This window comes from Nomascus leucogenys, chromosome 7b (assembly GCF_006542625.1).
Source record: "Nomascus leucogenys isolate Asia chromosome 7b, Asia_NLE_v1, whole genome shotgun sequence".
NCBI classification, from domain to species: domain Eukaryota; kingdom Metazoa; phylum Chordata; class Mammalia; order Primates; family Hylobatidae; genus Nomascus; species Nomascus leucogenys.
In genome coordinates, this window is record NC_044387.1 from 47,893,412 (window position 1) to 47,908,846 (window position 15,435).

At 51.6% G+C, this 15,435-nt stretch overlaps 1 protein-coding gene across 3 annotated transcripts in view; it reads right to left on the reverse strand.

Annotated features, from left to right (window-relative positions):
* PPIL2 (peptidylprolyl isomerase like 2) overlaps window positions 1–13,263 on the reverse strand; it is a 32,521-nt gene extending 19,258 nt beyond the window's left edge. For all 3 annotated transcript variants that reach the window (XM_030815887.1, XM_030815886.1, XM_030815885.1), the window contains exons 1-6: window positions 13,116–13,263; window positions 9,130–9,179; window positions 8,176–8,221; window positions 7,726–7,788; window positions 5,488–5,539; window positions 2,762–2,813 (exon numbers count right to left, since the gene is read on the reverse strand). In XM_030815887.1, the coding sequence (XP_030671747.1) occupies window positions 2,762–2,813; window positions 5,488–5,539; window positions 7,726–7,788; window positions 8,176–8,221; window positions 9,130–9,179; window positions 13,116–13,147 (295 nt within the window). In that variant the 5' untranslated portion in view covers window positions 13,148–13,263. The remainder of the gene's footprint in view (window positions 1–2,761; window positions 2,814–5,487; window positions 5,540–7,725; window positions 7,789–8,175; window positions 8,222–9,129; window positions 9,180–13,115) is intronic.
* Between the last annotated feature and the right edge of the window lie 2,172 nt (window positions 13,264–15,435).

Genomic DNA, 15,435 nt, shown 5'->3' on the forward strand with positions numbered 1-15,435 from the left:
ATGGTGCCCAGCTGTTTTTCTTGGTGGGGGGATGCTGAGGCAGGAGGATCACTTGAGCCCAGGACTTGAAGACCAGCCTGGGTGACATAGGGAAACCTCATCTCTACAAAAAAAAAAATTTACAAAGTAGCCGGGGCTGGGCACAGTGGCTCACTCCTGTAATCCCAACACTTTGGGAGACCAAAACAGGTGGATTGCTTGAGGTCAGGAGTTCAAGACCAGCCTGACCAACATGGAGAAACCCTGTCTCTACTAAAAACACAAAATTAGCCAGGCGTGATGGCACATGCCTGTAATCCCAGCTACTCGGGAGGCTGAGCCAGGAGAATCGCTTGAACCCAAGAGGTGGAGGTTGCAGTGAGCCGAGATCACGCCATTGCACTCCAGCCTGGACAACAAGAGCAAAACTCTGTCTCAAAAAAAAAAAAAAAAAAAAATTGGCTGGGCATGGTAGTACATGCCTGTGGTCCCATCTACGTGGGAGACTGAGGTGGAAGGAGCACTTGGTCCTGGGAGCTCGAAGCGACAGTGCACTCTGATCACGCCACTACACTCCGGCCTGGACAACAGGGCAAGACCATGTCTCAAAAACAAACAAACAAATATCCTTCTGATGTGAAAACTATTTTTTAAAGTGGGGCTTCAGCATCATGCAAGGGGGTACTGGTGGGAGCAAAGACAGAACTGCATAGATGGGAGACAGCAGGGGCTGGAGTTGGTGATGGGCACAGGGGAGGCGCATCACACCTCCTCTCTCCACTTTCACGCACAGGGAATTCCAATTAACAAAGAAATGGGCCAGGCACAGTGGCTCACGCCTGTAATCCCAGCACTTTGGGAGGCTGAAGCAGGTGGATCACTTGAGCCCAGGAGTTCCAGACCAGCCTGGCCAACATGGTGAAATCCCATCTCTATAAAAAAACACAAAAATTAGCTGGGTGCAGTAGTGGTGCCTGTAGTCCCAGCTACTTGGGAGGCTGAGGTGGGAGGATCTCTTAAGCCCAGGAGGCAGAGGTTGCAGTGAGCTGAGACTGTGCCACTGCATTCCAGCCTGGGTGAGAGACCCCATTTCAAAAGAACAAAGGAAACAAAACAAAAGAAGCTGACTGCCAGGTCAAAGTTTAAAAAAAATAAAGACCGGACCTCATCCCTCCCTCAGTGGCTCCCATCTTGGAGCAGAAGCCCAAGTCCTCCTGTGGCTCCCAGGCCCCACAGGACTGCTCTGTACCCCGTCCCCACCCCGACCTCTGTCACCACATACCCTGCTTCCACCACTAGCACATGCTGTTCCAGCCACACTGGACTCCCAGTTGGGCACGGACACCCTTAAGCGTGTGCCCACCTCAGGGTCTTTGCACTGGCTGTGCCATCGGCCTGGCCCTGCACTCCCCCGATGCCCACACGGCTCTCCCTCCCTGCAGCAGGTCAAGGCAGCCCTCTCCCCTCCCCCTGCTGTGCTCTCCACACACAAGCAGCCTCTGGCACACCCTGCTGAGCTGCTCTCTGGTGTTCTCCCCCACCAGAATGCATGCTCCTTTCATTCAGGAGAGACGCAGCCTGTTGTGCTCTCTGCACATGGCAGGCACTCAATAAATATTTGCCGAATGAGAGACACACACGCACACTGCTGATCACAGAAGGGGAGGCAGCCCGCCCTCAGCCACCAGGGTGGAGCGCTGTGTCCTCCACAGATGTCAATGATGTGCTGAGGTTCACCCGTTCATTCACCTGCGAATGCTGCACCGACTGGGGACAGGGCTCTGGGCTCAGACAAGCGGGGCAAAAGGGCCTTGGCCTCAGGTGCTACAGCATCTCCCTGGAATGCACGCACCCAGTCAGCAAGGACAACCCCTAAACCATGGCATCTCCACGAGCAAAAGACCTGGGCTAGAACCTAGCATAAGATCACCACCTGGGCAGGGGTGGGCTGCACAACTCATTCGGGCCTCTGGCCACAAGAACAGCGGAAAGTGTGTAACGGGCATGAAGCAGGAGCTGCAGCACTGGGCTGGGCTCTACGAGCCGTGGCAAAGAAAAGCCTAGCCCAAGAGCTACTGGACAAATCCCTCCAGACCACCCACATCCCCTACCCAGCCGCCACCCTGGTTCCCAGCATGAGCAACTTCAGCCTCCAACAACAAACAGACCACAGCCTCAGCCAGAGGAGGCCCATGCCCTGCAGATCCAACTGTGCCCACGAAGGCCACTAGCAGCTTACAATGGCCCGATCGCCTTTGTGGGAAGTTCCCACCACCACAGGTTCTGCCCCCACCCTCCCCCAACTTAAAACTACCTAGACCTTTGAGAAGAAATCCTGTGACACCTTTTTTTTTTTTTTTTTTTTGAGACAGTCTCGCTCTGTTGCCAGGCTAGAGTGCAGTGGCACCATCTTGGCTCACTGCAACCTCTGCCTCCTGGGTTCAAGTGATTCTCCTGCCTCAGCCTCCCAAGTAGCTGGGACTACAGGCGCCTGCCACCACGCCTGGCTAATTTTTGTATTTTTAGTAGAAACGGGGTTTTACCATGTTGGCCAGGATGGTCTCGATCTCTTGACCTCATGAACCATCCGCCTCGGCCTCCCAAACTGCTGGGTTTACAGGCATGAGCCACCGCGCCCGGCCCTGTGACACTTTTTGCGGAATTAAAAGCGGGTGTCTAGCTTGGTCAGAAAGCAATGACTGATTCCGTATGAAAACTGGTGAGAGCTGGGACCTTGGGTCTGCAGGCCAAGCCCAGAGTTGGCTGTGATAGTTCCACTCACCCTCACTGTTCTTGGCAAAGTTCAGCTTGATCAGGGACCTCCCGTCCAGCTTCTGGAAGAAGCACAGTTAATAATTAACGATAATGAATAAGTAACTGATGCACAGAGATGCTGGGGTCAGACAGAGATGGGCTGGAAAAGTCTCTGACTAGCCAACCCTGTGCAGCTCTGGACAAAAGGAAAGGCCCCAAGACCCTGCAAGGACCTCAGGGGGGCTGCAGGATGGCGTTGGGCGGTTGTGTTTATGTGGCACCCTCACCACGCTCTGAGAAGAGCCATCACGGGTGACCCTGAGCAGGAGGACCAGGCCACAGGGTGGTGTGTGTTATACTTCTGCAGGGTTTGGACGTCTTTATGGTAAGCACAGATTACTTCTAAAATTAAAAAGTGAACATATTTCTTCAGCTAAAGTGGTGGGACACACAGACAGAGTCCCTCTCTGTCACCAGGCTGGAGTACGGCGGCACCATCTCAGCTCACTGCAACCTCCCACTCCCTGGTTCAAGTGATTCTCCTGCCTCAGCCTCCCGAGTAGCTAGAACTACAGACACATGCCACCACACCAGGCTAATCTCCTGACCTCATGATCTGCCTACCTCAGCCTCCCAAAGTGCTCTGTCATATGAGTATTTAAGAAAAACAAAACATTAAAAGTGGGGAGAAAGTAACAAATACACCCCAATGCTAAGAATGGTTGTGTTGGGAGGGTGGGACGCTATTTTTCTGTTTCTGGATGGTTTTTTTTTTTTTTCTCTTATTTCCCCCACTCCAGGTGGCAGGTAATGTTTTCAGTTTCTGTGGTGTGTCTGCAGTGCAGCTCTTCCACAGCAAACTTTCCCATAAAACAAAGTCTGGACAACTGGAGGTGGGAACTGCTGGGGGCGGGGCTGTAGGGAGACCCTGGAAGGGAGGCAGAGCTATGTGCCGCTGGGGAGCACCTCACTCAGGGCCAGAACCCAGCAGCTGCTGCCACCTGGTGTGGGCTGGGCCCCGCTATGCCTACACAGGCCCAGGGGAGACGCAGAGGGAGCCTCCTGGGGTCAGGCCCTAAGCTGGCAGCAGGTCCTTAAGCTGCCCTCCCCACCCTCCGTGGGCCCTGCCTGCTGCTGGCCAACCCAACTGACCACATCTGATCCTCTAACCACCTTCATTCCTTCCTTTGTCATTCAACTACCCCCACCTCCCTACATCACTACAGGTGTGGAGGAGACCATCAGAGGGCCAGCAGGGTCCCTATTCAGACACAGGACCTGAACAGAGAGACTCTCCCACACAACAGGCTCCTCCTGAGCCCCCAAAAGTCACATGGGCCAGCCAGCCCTTGGCTCAGGAACTCTCCTCAGAGGTTTGGCTAGCAAGGCTCTGCTGACACCCATAGGTCTGGCCAAGCAAGCACACAGCAAGGTCCCTTCCAGAGCAGGCCAAGGGAGAGGCGCAGGAACAGACGTGTGGGGCGCTCCTGCAGACTCACCCCAACACGATGCCTGGAACAAAGAAATGGCTGCACCTCCCTGATGTAAGCCCGAACAGTGTGGCTAACTGCCAGATCAGACTTTGTGGGTGTGGGGGCCAGCACAATCGACAAGTTTGGGAATCCCAAAGAGTACCTGTGAAACAAAACACCCAAAGTAGCAAAATGCACCCCAGCTGCAACCAAATGACAGCATCCACTGGGACAGCAGGGGCCATGAGGGCAGCCGTGGAGAGCAAAACCCCACCTACCCCCACCTCACCACCAGGCTGCTCCTTGAGGCTGACATCCAGCCACACAGGGCACAAGCAGGCAGCAGGAACCCCTGCTGAGAAGAGCAACAGAGAATGACTTCCCAGACTGGGGCACGGACCTTGGGGAAAGCCCCTGGGATCCAATGTGGCTCCCAGCAGCAGACATCACAGAAACAGTCTTCAAGTGACAAAGACCAAGGAAGAAAGAGGCGAGGCCACAAGCCCCCAACCCAAGCATCTGAAAGAGAAAAGCCACAGGCTTTAGTAGCTGGTCCAAGAACACTCAAAACCAGCCCCCTGGCCAAATTCCCCTTGTATTGGAGAGCATGGAAGCCTTGGAGGAGCACCAACTCCATCTAGAAAGAGTCCCCAGAACCCTGCAGCCCCCAGAACATCACAAGGGCCAGAAGAGCTGAGACAGATGAGACAGCTTCTCCTGCTGGCCCGGTAGGGAGGGTCATATTGTCCAGGGAGCTCCCTCCCAGCAGCTCCAGCACAGGGAGCCCGCTCGAGTCCTGACCCTCTGGCTCGCACAGTTTGAGCTCTTGCCCCAGGCCACAGGAAAGAGGTGGACGAATACATACAAGTAACTCCAACAGGAAGGGCAAGGTCACCGGTAAAATACACTAGATCTCCCTCGGAACCAGGCTGCATAATGTCCCCACAAAACTGATGCTCACTGGGAACCTGTGAATGTGGCCTGACTTGGATATAATCAAGGGTTTGTATAGGGTCTTTGCAGATAGAATCAAGTTAAGATGAGGTCATACTGGATCACAGCTATGGCCCGAGAAAAGACATGCACGTATATACATGTGCACAGGCAGGAAGCATTTCCGGAAAAGAATGGGAGTGGGGAGAGGAGGGGAAGACTGTCCCTCCTCACTGGGCCTCATGAACGGTTCTCTCCCATGTTCCTGTGTTCATGAAAACCACCAGAACAAAAGAAGTGAGAGGATGGCATTCACTAGCATCACTGAAACTCCTGCATAGCCACCTACCTCTCCATTGCTGGGGTTGGTCCCGTACTTCTTAAGCCATGGAACAATGTTCCTGAAGGGAAGAGAGAACAGAAAGCATCACCAGGGTGCTTAGGCATCACGTGGTAACAACACTGTGGTCTTGCAGGGCTGCTTCCAGGTTAGAGGCCTGTGAAGGGGTCTTGCTTCACTTTAGGAGAGAAGAGCTCCTCATCTTGTCTCAGGAAGTTGGGGGATATTTGTGGATACACAGGTTTCAAAGTATGTTCAGGGTTATTACTGCAGTTACGTATAAACAACAAAAACTACAAATGAAAACGAGTAAGTAAACGGTTTGGGTTTTTTTTTTTCTTTGAGACAAGGTTTCGCCCTGTCACTCAGGCTGGAATGCAGTCTTTCAATCATGGCTCACTGCAGCCTCCCACCCCTGGGGCTCAAGCGATCCTCCCATCTCAGCCTTCCAAGTAGCTGGGACTACAGGTGCACACCACCATGGCTGGCTAATTTTTGTACTTTTTTGTAGATACAGGTTCTCAGCATGTTGCCCAGGCTGGTCTCAAACTCCTGGGTTCAAGAGATCCTCCTGCCTCAGCCTCCCAAAGTGCTGGAACTACAGACATAAGCCACCACTCCCTGTCATAAATGTTGATACATCTGTACAATTAAATACTAAGCTAGCATCAAAAACTATACTTTCAAGCCAGACATGGTGGTGTGTGCCTAAAATCTCAGCTACTCAGGAGGCTGAGGTGGAAGGATTGCTTCAGCGCAGGAGTTCAAGACCAGCGTGGGCAACACAGTGACACTCTGTCTCAAATTAAAAAAAAGAAAAGAAAAAAGAAAAATTATACTTTCAGAGAATTCTGAATCACATGGGGGAAAAAACCTCTCATCACAACCAAGTGAATAAACAGATCCACACAGTGTTACCTGTCAACACTTCACAGTGTTCACAGTGTTATCTCAATCACGTTACTACAAATAAGTTCACAAAAAATTAGCATATTTACAGTGGTTATCTTGGATAGTGGGACTGTGGTAAAATTTTATTTTCCTAAAATAAGGCTAAAATTTCCTAAAAATTCATTTTCAGGCCAGGTGCAGTGACTCATGCCTGTAATCCCAGCACTTTGGGAGGCCAAGGCAGGAGGGGCACTTGAGGCCTGGAAGTCAAGACCAGACTGGGCAACATAGTAAGACCCCGCCTCTACTAAAAAAAAAATTTTTTTTTTTTTTTTTTTTTTTTGAGACGGAGTCTCCCTCTGTCGCCGAGGCTAGAGTTCAGTGGTGCAATCTCGGCTCACTGCAAGCTCCGTCTCTCAGGTTCACGCCATTCTCCTGCCTCAGCCTCCCAAGTAGCTGGGACTACAGGTGCATGCCACCACGCCCGTCTAATTTTTTTGTATTTTTTTAGTAGAGAAGGGGTTTCACCGTGTTAGCCAGGATGGTCTCGATCTCCTGACCTCGTGATCTGCCCACCTCAGCCTTCCAAAGTGCTGGGATTACAGGCGTGAGCCACCATCTCTACTAAAAATTTTAAAAATTAGGCTGGGAGCAGTGGCTCACACCTGTAATCCCAGCACTTTGGGAGGCCAAGGTGGGTGGATAACAAGGTCAGGAGATTGAGACCATCCTGGCCAACATGGTGAAACCCCATCTCTACTAAAAATACAAAAATTATCCAGGCGTGGTGGCGCACACCTGTAGTCCCAGCTACTCAGGAGGCTGAGGCAGGAGAATCACTTGAACCCAGGAGGTGGAGGTTGCAGTGAGCCAAGACCATGCCATTGCACTCCAACCTGGCCTGGGTGACCAAGTGAGACTCTGTCTTAAAAAAAAAAAAAGGAACCTGAAACATGAAAAAAATTACAGAAGCATATGCTGAAACGCAAAACTGGACATAATGCTTCCAAATACTTCACGCAAAAGGTACACGCCGTAATTACGGCTCTGCTGTCATAAAGTAAAAATATGCGGTTCATTACCATTCTAAAACAGGTTACTGTGTCCAATTAGAATACTAGGACCCCCACTTGGAGGGGTGTGGGGTGATCTACCCCATTCCAGGCAGTGACAGCAGCACCTGACAACTAGAGCTGCCTGCCTAGGGGTCACGGCAGCACTGCTGCCACGTCCCCAAGGCCCTAGCTGTTACTTCTGTGTGCCCAAGAGCCCTACCCAAGGGTACCAAGGGTCCCCTTCCTTAATGGGTGTTGAGAATCTCACATTTGTTAGATCAAAATTCAAGGAAAAACTCACAGCAAGTCAAAGACGACGCCATCAGGAGTGCAGACTGGGTAGACAAAGGGCTGCAGAGAGAGACTGAAAAAGGACAGAGTCATTCCTGGTGAGTTGCCACGCACCCTGGTCAGGATGTGGGCTGGCTGAGCCTGGCATGGTGACCTCCTGAAATGCTGTCCCAGGGAGCCCTCTCTAGGCAGCCTGACCACCTCCCTCTCTCACCAACCTTCTCCTCCAACTACAATAGTGGTTGTGCCACCCCTGGTGAAGGACTGGAGCAGGATCCAACACCAAGGCAAGCTCCTAACATCATGACGAGGACTCTGCATCTTCTCCCAACATGAACTGAAGGGCCACATCTTCAAGGCACACTCTTACGCATAACCCCACATCCACAAGGGGCAGATTCACTATCAGACAGGATCAGAGAACAATTACAAGGGAAAGGTAAACTCGCAAAACTCTTACCTGCAGTGGTCAAAAGGTAAACGACGAAAATTTGTTTGTGGGAGATCTGTTTAAAATGAAATAAAAAACAGAAATCTTACTCTATAAAGTATTTCATCTATGTGCTCCTGCTAGTAATTCAGTTACAGCTTATGAAAAAGTTCATGCAAATTTTCAAGTACAGCAATTGCTGTGGATTAAAAACCTTTTAAAAGATAAACCAAAACACTTGGGGTACATCAAAAAACAACTTACAGGGAAAAGTGCATACTTTTTTACTCCCATTAAAATTATGACAGTGGTCTTGTTATTGTAGTCTTGATAGTTTTGACAGCTGAAAATGTTATCATTCTTTTTATTCCTTACAAACTTGATAGAGAAAAAACATTTAGGCCGGGCGCGGTGGCTCACGCTTGTAAACCCAGCACTTTGGGAGGCTGAGGCGGGCGGATCACGAGGTCAGGAGATCGAGACCACGGTGAAACCCCATCTCTACCAAAAATACAAAAAATTAGCCGGGCGTGGTGGCGGGCACCTGTAGTCCCAGCTACTCGGAGAGGCTGAGGCAGGAGAATGGCATGAACTTGGGAGGCAGAGCTTGCAGTGAGCTGAGATTGCACCACTGCACTCCAGCCTGGGCGCCAGCCTGGGCGACAGAGCAAGACTCCGTCTCAAAAAAAAAAAAAAAAACATTTAAATGTACATGTAATTTTGTATTTTATTTACTTATTTATTTTTTACTTAGCTCCCAGCATCAGGGAATATTTTAATCTACATTTTACAAAAATCACCACTAAGATGAAGCATGTTCTTCTTTCTTGAGTATATTTTTCTTTCGTGACCTGTGTCCTCAGCTCATTTGTCTACCACAGTTTCCATGTTCTTGTTGTCTATTTTTACAGCTCACTGTATCCTGAAGACACTGTTCCCTAATACCACTTCCCCAACGGGGAACAGAAAGACTGCATGCCTTACCTGGCTTCTTGCCACCATAAAAGTGAGTGTATTCAGCACAGGTAATGTACCTGAAGAAGAGAGGAAGATAATACTACCACCACCCCCTTTATAAAGAGGACAAAGTCTTTGGAAGTGAGTAATCTTTGCTTACTCAGCAAATGCTTACTAAATACCTACTATGGGCCGGGCTTGGTGGCTAACGCCTGTAATCCCAATACTTTGGGAGCCCGAGGCAGGTGAATCACTAGAGGTCAGGAGTTTGAGACAAGCCTGGCCAACATGGTGAAACCGCTTCTACTAAAAATACAAAAATTAGCTGGGCGTGGTGGTGGTTGCCTGTAATCCCAGCTACTTGGGAGGCTGAAGCAGAGAACTGCTTGATCCCGGGAAGCGAAGGTTGCAGTGAGCCGAGATCACACCACTGTACTCCAGCCTGGGCGACAGAGTGAGACTCTGTCTCAAACAAACAAACAAACAAACAAAAAAACAGCCACACAGTGATAAACACAACAGACATGGAGACCAGGCACAGTGGCTCACACCTATATAATCCCAACAGTTTGGGAGGCCAAGGCAGGAAGATTGCTCGAGTCCAGGAGTTGGAGAACAGCTGGGGCAACAAAGCGAGAATCTGTCTCTACAAGAAAATTTAAAATTTAGCCAGGTGTGACAGCTCGCACCTGTGGTCCCAGCTACTCCAAAGACTAAGGCAGGAAGGCAGATTGAGGCTGCAGTGAGCTGTGACAGCGCCACTGCACTCCAGCCTGGGGGACAGGGGGAGACTGTCTCAAAAACAAACAAAACAAAAAACAAAAAAAACAGGCCGGGCAAGGTGGCTCACGCCTGTAATCCCAGCACTTTGGGAGGCCGAGGCCGGCGGATCATGAGGTCAGGAGATCGAGACCATCCTGGCTAACACAGTGAAACCCCGTCTCTACTAAAAATACAAAAAATTAGCTGGGCATGGTGGTGGGCGCCTGTAGTCCCAGCTACTCAGGAGGCTGAGGCAGGAGAATGGCGGGAACCCGGGAGGCGGAGCTTGCAGTGAGCCAAGATCGTGCCACTGCACTCCAGCCTGGGCGACAGAGCGAGACTCCATCTCAAAAAAAAAAAAAAAATGGTATCTTATTGCCACAAACAGTCTGTTTTGTCAATCTTATGATTTCTATTTCTTTATTTTTATTTATTTTATGTACGTATTTATTTATTTATTGAGACAGTCTCGCTCTGTTGCCCAGGCTGGAGTGCAGTGGCGTGATCTTGGCTCACTGCAACCTCCGCCTCTCGGGTTCACGCCATTCTCCTGCCTCAGCCTCCCGAGTAGCTCGGACTACAGGTGCCCACCACCACGCCCAGCTAATTTTTTGTATTTTTAGTTGAGACGGGGTTTCACCGTGTTAGCCAGGATGGTCTCGATCTCCTGACCTCGTGATCTGCCCGGCTCAGCCTCCCAGAGTGCTGGGATTATAGGCATGAGCCGCCGCGTCCGGCCTATTTTATTTTATTTTATTTTTAGACAGAGTCTCGCTCTGCCACCCAGGCTGGAGTGCAGTGGTGCGATGTCGGCTCACTGCAAGCTCCACCTCCCGGGTTCACGCCATTTTCCTGCCTCAGCCTCCAGAGTAGCTGGGACTACAGGCGCCACCACCAAGCCCAGCTTATTTTTTTGTGTATTTTTGGTAGAGACGGGGTTTCACCGTGTTAGCCAGGATGGTCTCGATCTCCTGACCTCGTGATCCACCCGCCTCGGCCTCCCAAAGTGCTGGGATTACAGGTGTGAGCCACCGTGCCTGGCCCCTTATGATCCCTATTTCAACATTAATGCTGGTCAGTTGTGTGTCTAAGCCACAAAAATGGAGGGGGATATAACAAGGTACAGCTGATCTCTATCCCATCATGGCCAGGAACTCAGTTTTAAGGTTTTCCTGGGGTTCTCTTGGCCACAAGCGTGTCTGCTTAGCCAGTGGGGGGACTTAGGGTTTTATTTTTAGTTTACAGGGAGGAGCAGGCTCAAGAGCTGAAAATCGAGAGTTCTGTTTAAGGCATATTAAATTTGAAATGTCTGGCCTGGCGCGGTCGCTCATACCTGTAATCCCAGCACTTTGGGAGGCAGAGGCGGGTGGATCATTCGAGGTCAGGAGTTCGAGACCAGCCTGACCAACATGGTGAAAACCTGTCTCTAATAAAAATACAAAAATTAGCCGGGCATGGTGGCAGGCACCTATAATCCCAGCTACTGGGGAGGCCGAGGTGGGAGAATTGCTTGAATCTGGGAAGTAGAGGTTGCAGTGAGCCACGACCGCACCATTGCACTCCAGCCTGGACGACAGAGCAAGACTCCATCTCAAAAAAAAAAAATTTGAGATGTCTATCAGTCCTCCAGTGGAGATATCAAGTAAGCCACTAACTACACAAGACTGGGGAAAGCAGCTTATAAATGACTGGGAAATTATATCACCCACAGAGAAAGTTTATGGAAAAGAAACCTATGAGATCTGAGAGAAGGGAGGAGGGTCCAGAAAGGAGACTGGGAAAAGAGAGGCCGCTGAAGTCGATGGAAAACAAAGAGCACGTGAAATCCCAGATACCAAAGGAGGGCTTCAGAAGGAGGGAGTGGTCAACGGTGTGACATACTGTTGAGAAGCCCAACAAAATGAGGACTGAGGCTGCCCGGGTGCGGTGGCTCACGCCTGTAATCCCAGGACTTTGGGAGGCCAAAGCAGGCAGATCACCTGAGGTCAGGAGTTCGAGACCAGCCTGACCAACATGGAGAAACCCCTTCTCTACTAAAAATACAAAATTAGCCGGGTGTGGTGGCGTATGCCTGTAATCCCAGCTACTTGAGAGGCTGAGGCAGAAAAATCGCTTGAACCTGGGAAGCGAAGGTTGCAGAGAGCCAAGATCGCACCATTGCGCTCTAGCTTGGGCAACAAGAGCGAAACTCCGTCTCGAAAAAAAAAAAAAGAGGACTGAGGATTGAATACTAGATTTAGCAACAAGAAGTCGCTGGGAACCTGAAAAGAGAGGCCGCTGAAGTCGATGGAAAACAAAGAGCAGGTGAAATCCCAGATACCAAAGGAGGGCTTCAGAAGGAGGGAGTGAGTGGTCAACGGTGTGACATACTGTTGAGAAGCCCAACAGTTCTGGGGCAGTTCTGGGGTCGAAATTCTGACTTGAGTGGTTTCAAGAGACTCAGAAAACAGCATGAAGCCACTAGTCTCTCACTTGTTCTTAACAGAAAAAAACAACACGGCGGCAGCGGGAGGGGAACGTGGGACGTGGGGCACGGGGCAGGGGTAGATTTTTAAATTGTATTTATTATTTTTGACACAGCCTCTCGCTCTGTCGCCCAGGCTGGAGTGCAGTGACACGATCTCGGCTCACTGCAACCTCCGCCTCCCGGGTTCAAGCGATTCTCCTGCCTCAGCCTCCCAAATAGCTAGGATTACAGGCGCCCGTCACCACGCCTCGCTAATTTTTGTATTTTTAGTAGAGACGGGGTTTCACCATATTGGCCAGGCCGGTCTTCAACTTCTGACCTCAGGTGATCCGCCCGCCTCGGCCTCCCAAAGTGCTGTGACTACAGGTGAGCCACTGCGCCCGGGCTGGTTTGCTTTAAATTAGAAGGCTCTGCAGCACGTGTGCAGGCTGATAGGCATGAACCAGAACACAGCGAGACGTGAAGTACGGAAGAGGTAGAGACTACTCATTCAGGGGCAAAGCTCGCGAGGAGACGGGGGACGGCCCGGGCAGAATCAGAGTAAAGGAAGACCGGGCTGCGCTCCAGCCTGCAGCTGACGCCATCGGAGCCGCGGCCCCGGGAGAGCGCGGCGGCCCGAGGGTCATTACCCTGACTGGAGAGAGGGCGGCAGCTTCCGGGAGGAAGTGACCTTTGGTCTGGGCTCTGGGGACTAGCTGAGAGCGAAGGCGAGCGGCGCGCAGTGCGGGACAGGCGGTTCACTGAGGCAGAGCGGAGCGCCGCTCCCGACTGCGGCTCAACTTACATTTTGTCCTTCTGGTGCTGTCGCTTCCCCATGGCGGCGCGGCAGCGGCGACTAACGAGCACGAAAAAACAACGGCTGACAACTCAGACCATGGAGCCGCAGCCGAGTTCCGTGACGACTTCCGAGTTCCGCGGCGCGCCCCGGAAACGGGCGCCTGGCGTGCTGGGAATTGTGGTTCGCTAGCGCCAGGTGCGCATGCTCGGAAGGATCGCCTGCCCAGTATGGAGTCCTAGCTAGGTGTGCCATCTCCCGCTGGCGCCTTTTCGGGGCGGAGCTCCCTCACCCTCGAAGCCCCATCTTCTCGAGGGGTCTCTCTGGACCGCCTCGTCTACCCCCACAGCCACGGCTCAGGGCCAATCCCATACTGGGTTCTCAGGTCTTATTTATTTTCGAGACAGGGTCTCGCTCTGTCGCCCAGGTTGGAGTGCAGTGGCACAATCACAGCTCACTACTGCCTCGACCTCCCAGGCTCAAGCGATTCACCCATCTCAGCCTCCCGAGTAGCTACGGGCACGCACCACCACACCCGGATAATTTGTTAATTTTTTGTAGGGACAGGCTCTTACAATGTTGCCCAGGCTGGTCTGGAGCTCTTGAGCTCAAGCAGTCCTCCCGCCTTGGCCTCCCAAAGTGCTGGGATTACAGGCCTGAGGCTTCGCGCCCGGCCAGCGCTCAGGTCTTTTTCAACGTTCTCCTAGAGCTTCAAGTCTCATGAGCCTCCACCCCATCCCTTCCTGCCTCAGTGGCAGACGCCTTCAAAGCCATGTACCACTCTCGTTCTACTCGCTCACTTCTCATTCTCTCTGCATATCCGGTCCTCACCGCCTCCAGGCCCCTCGGAGGCCCAGCAGCAGGTGGCCATCAAACCTAGAGGTCCAAAGCCCTGCCTGATCCCTTCCGTCTCTTCTGCCAGACCTTTCCCTTGGGTCAGATCAGTACCTTGGGCCCCTAGCTACACTCAGGCCCAGGGTAATCTTGCCTAGGCTCCTAATTTTAAATGCCATTTGTATCCCATGACTCCCAGTACTAAGTCACCAGCACTCCAGGTTCCTGATCTCCACTTGGGTAACCACTGATCTGAAATTTAACATGTCTGGATGGGCGTGGTGGCTCATGCCTGTAATCCCAGCACTTTTGTGTGTGTGCATGTGTGTGTGTGTATGTGTTTAGTAGAGACGGGGTTTCACCATGTTAGCCAGGATGGTCTCGATTTCCTGACCTCCTGATCCGCCTGCCTTGGCCTCCCAAAGTGCTGGGATTACAGGCATGAGCCACCACGCCCGGCCAATCCCAGCACTTTGAGAGGCTGAGGCGGGCGGATCACTTGAGGTCAGGAGTTCAAGACTAGCTTGGCCAACATGGCAAAACCCCATCTCTACTAAAAATACAAAAAATTAGCCTGGTGTGGTGGCACACACCTGTAATTCCAGCTACTTGGGAGGCCAAGACAGTAGCTTGAACTGGGGAGGCAGAGGTTGCCGTGAGACAAGATTAGGCCACTGCATCCCAGCCTGGGTGACAGAGTGACTCTGCCTAAAAAAATTAAATTAACATGTCCGGTCAAAGCAGAATTTTCTTTTTTCTTTTTTTTTTTTTTTTTGACATGGAATTTTGCTCTTGTTTCCCAGGCTGGAGCGCAATGGTGTGATCTCGGCTCACTGCAACCTCCGCCTCCCAGGTTCAAGCGATTCTCCTGCCTCAGTCTCCCAAGTAGCTGGGATTATTACAGGCACGTGCCACCACGCCCGACTAATTTTGTATTTTTAGTAGAGAAGGGGTTTCTCCATGTTGGTCAGGCTGGTCTCGAACTCCTGACTCAGGTGATCCTCCCGCCTCAGCCGATCCTCCCACCTCAGCCCTCCCAAAGTCCTGGGATTACATGCGTGAGCCACCGCGCCTGGCCATAAAGCAGAATTTTCAATCCTCCCTCTTCTCCCAGTCCCCACTCTGCTGAGCAGTACCACCATCCACCCAGTCACCGAAAGCCAGCTATCTTTGCCTTATTTCATGGCTGGCTTCTTATTCTCTAGGTTTTAACGTAAGTGTCACCTCCCCAGAGAGACCTTCCCTAACCACCCACTTCCATGCATCTCCCATAGAGTCTGTCACAATTCCTCACAATTTGTAATCCTGTGTAATTCGGTCTGTGTCCCGGTTTACTGAGCACCCTCCCCGACACACCCACTGCCTCCATGACACACACACAGTGGATGGGATGTAGCTCCTTAAGGGCTGGAATCTTAGGCCCAGCATGGTGGCAGCACCTGTGATCCCAGCTACTTGGGAGGCTGTAGTGGGAGGATCACTTGAGCCCAGGAGT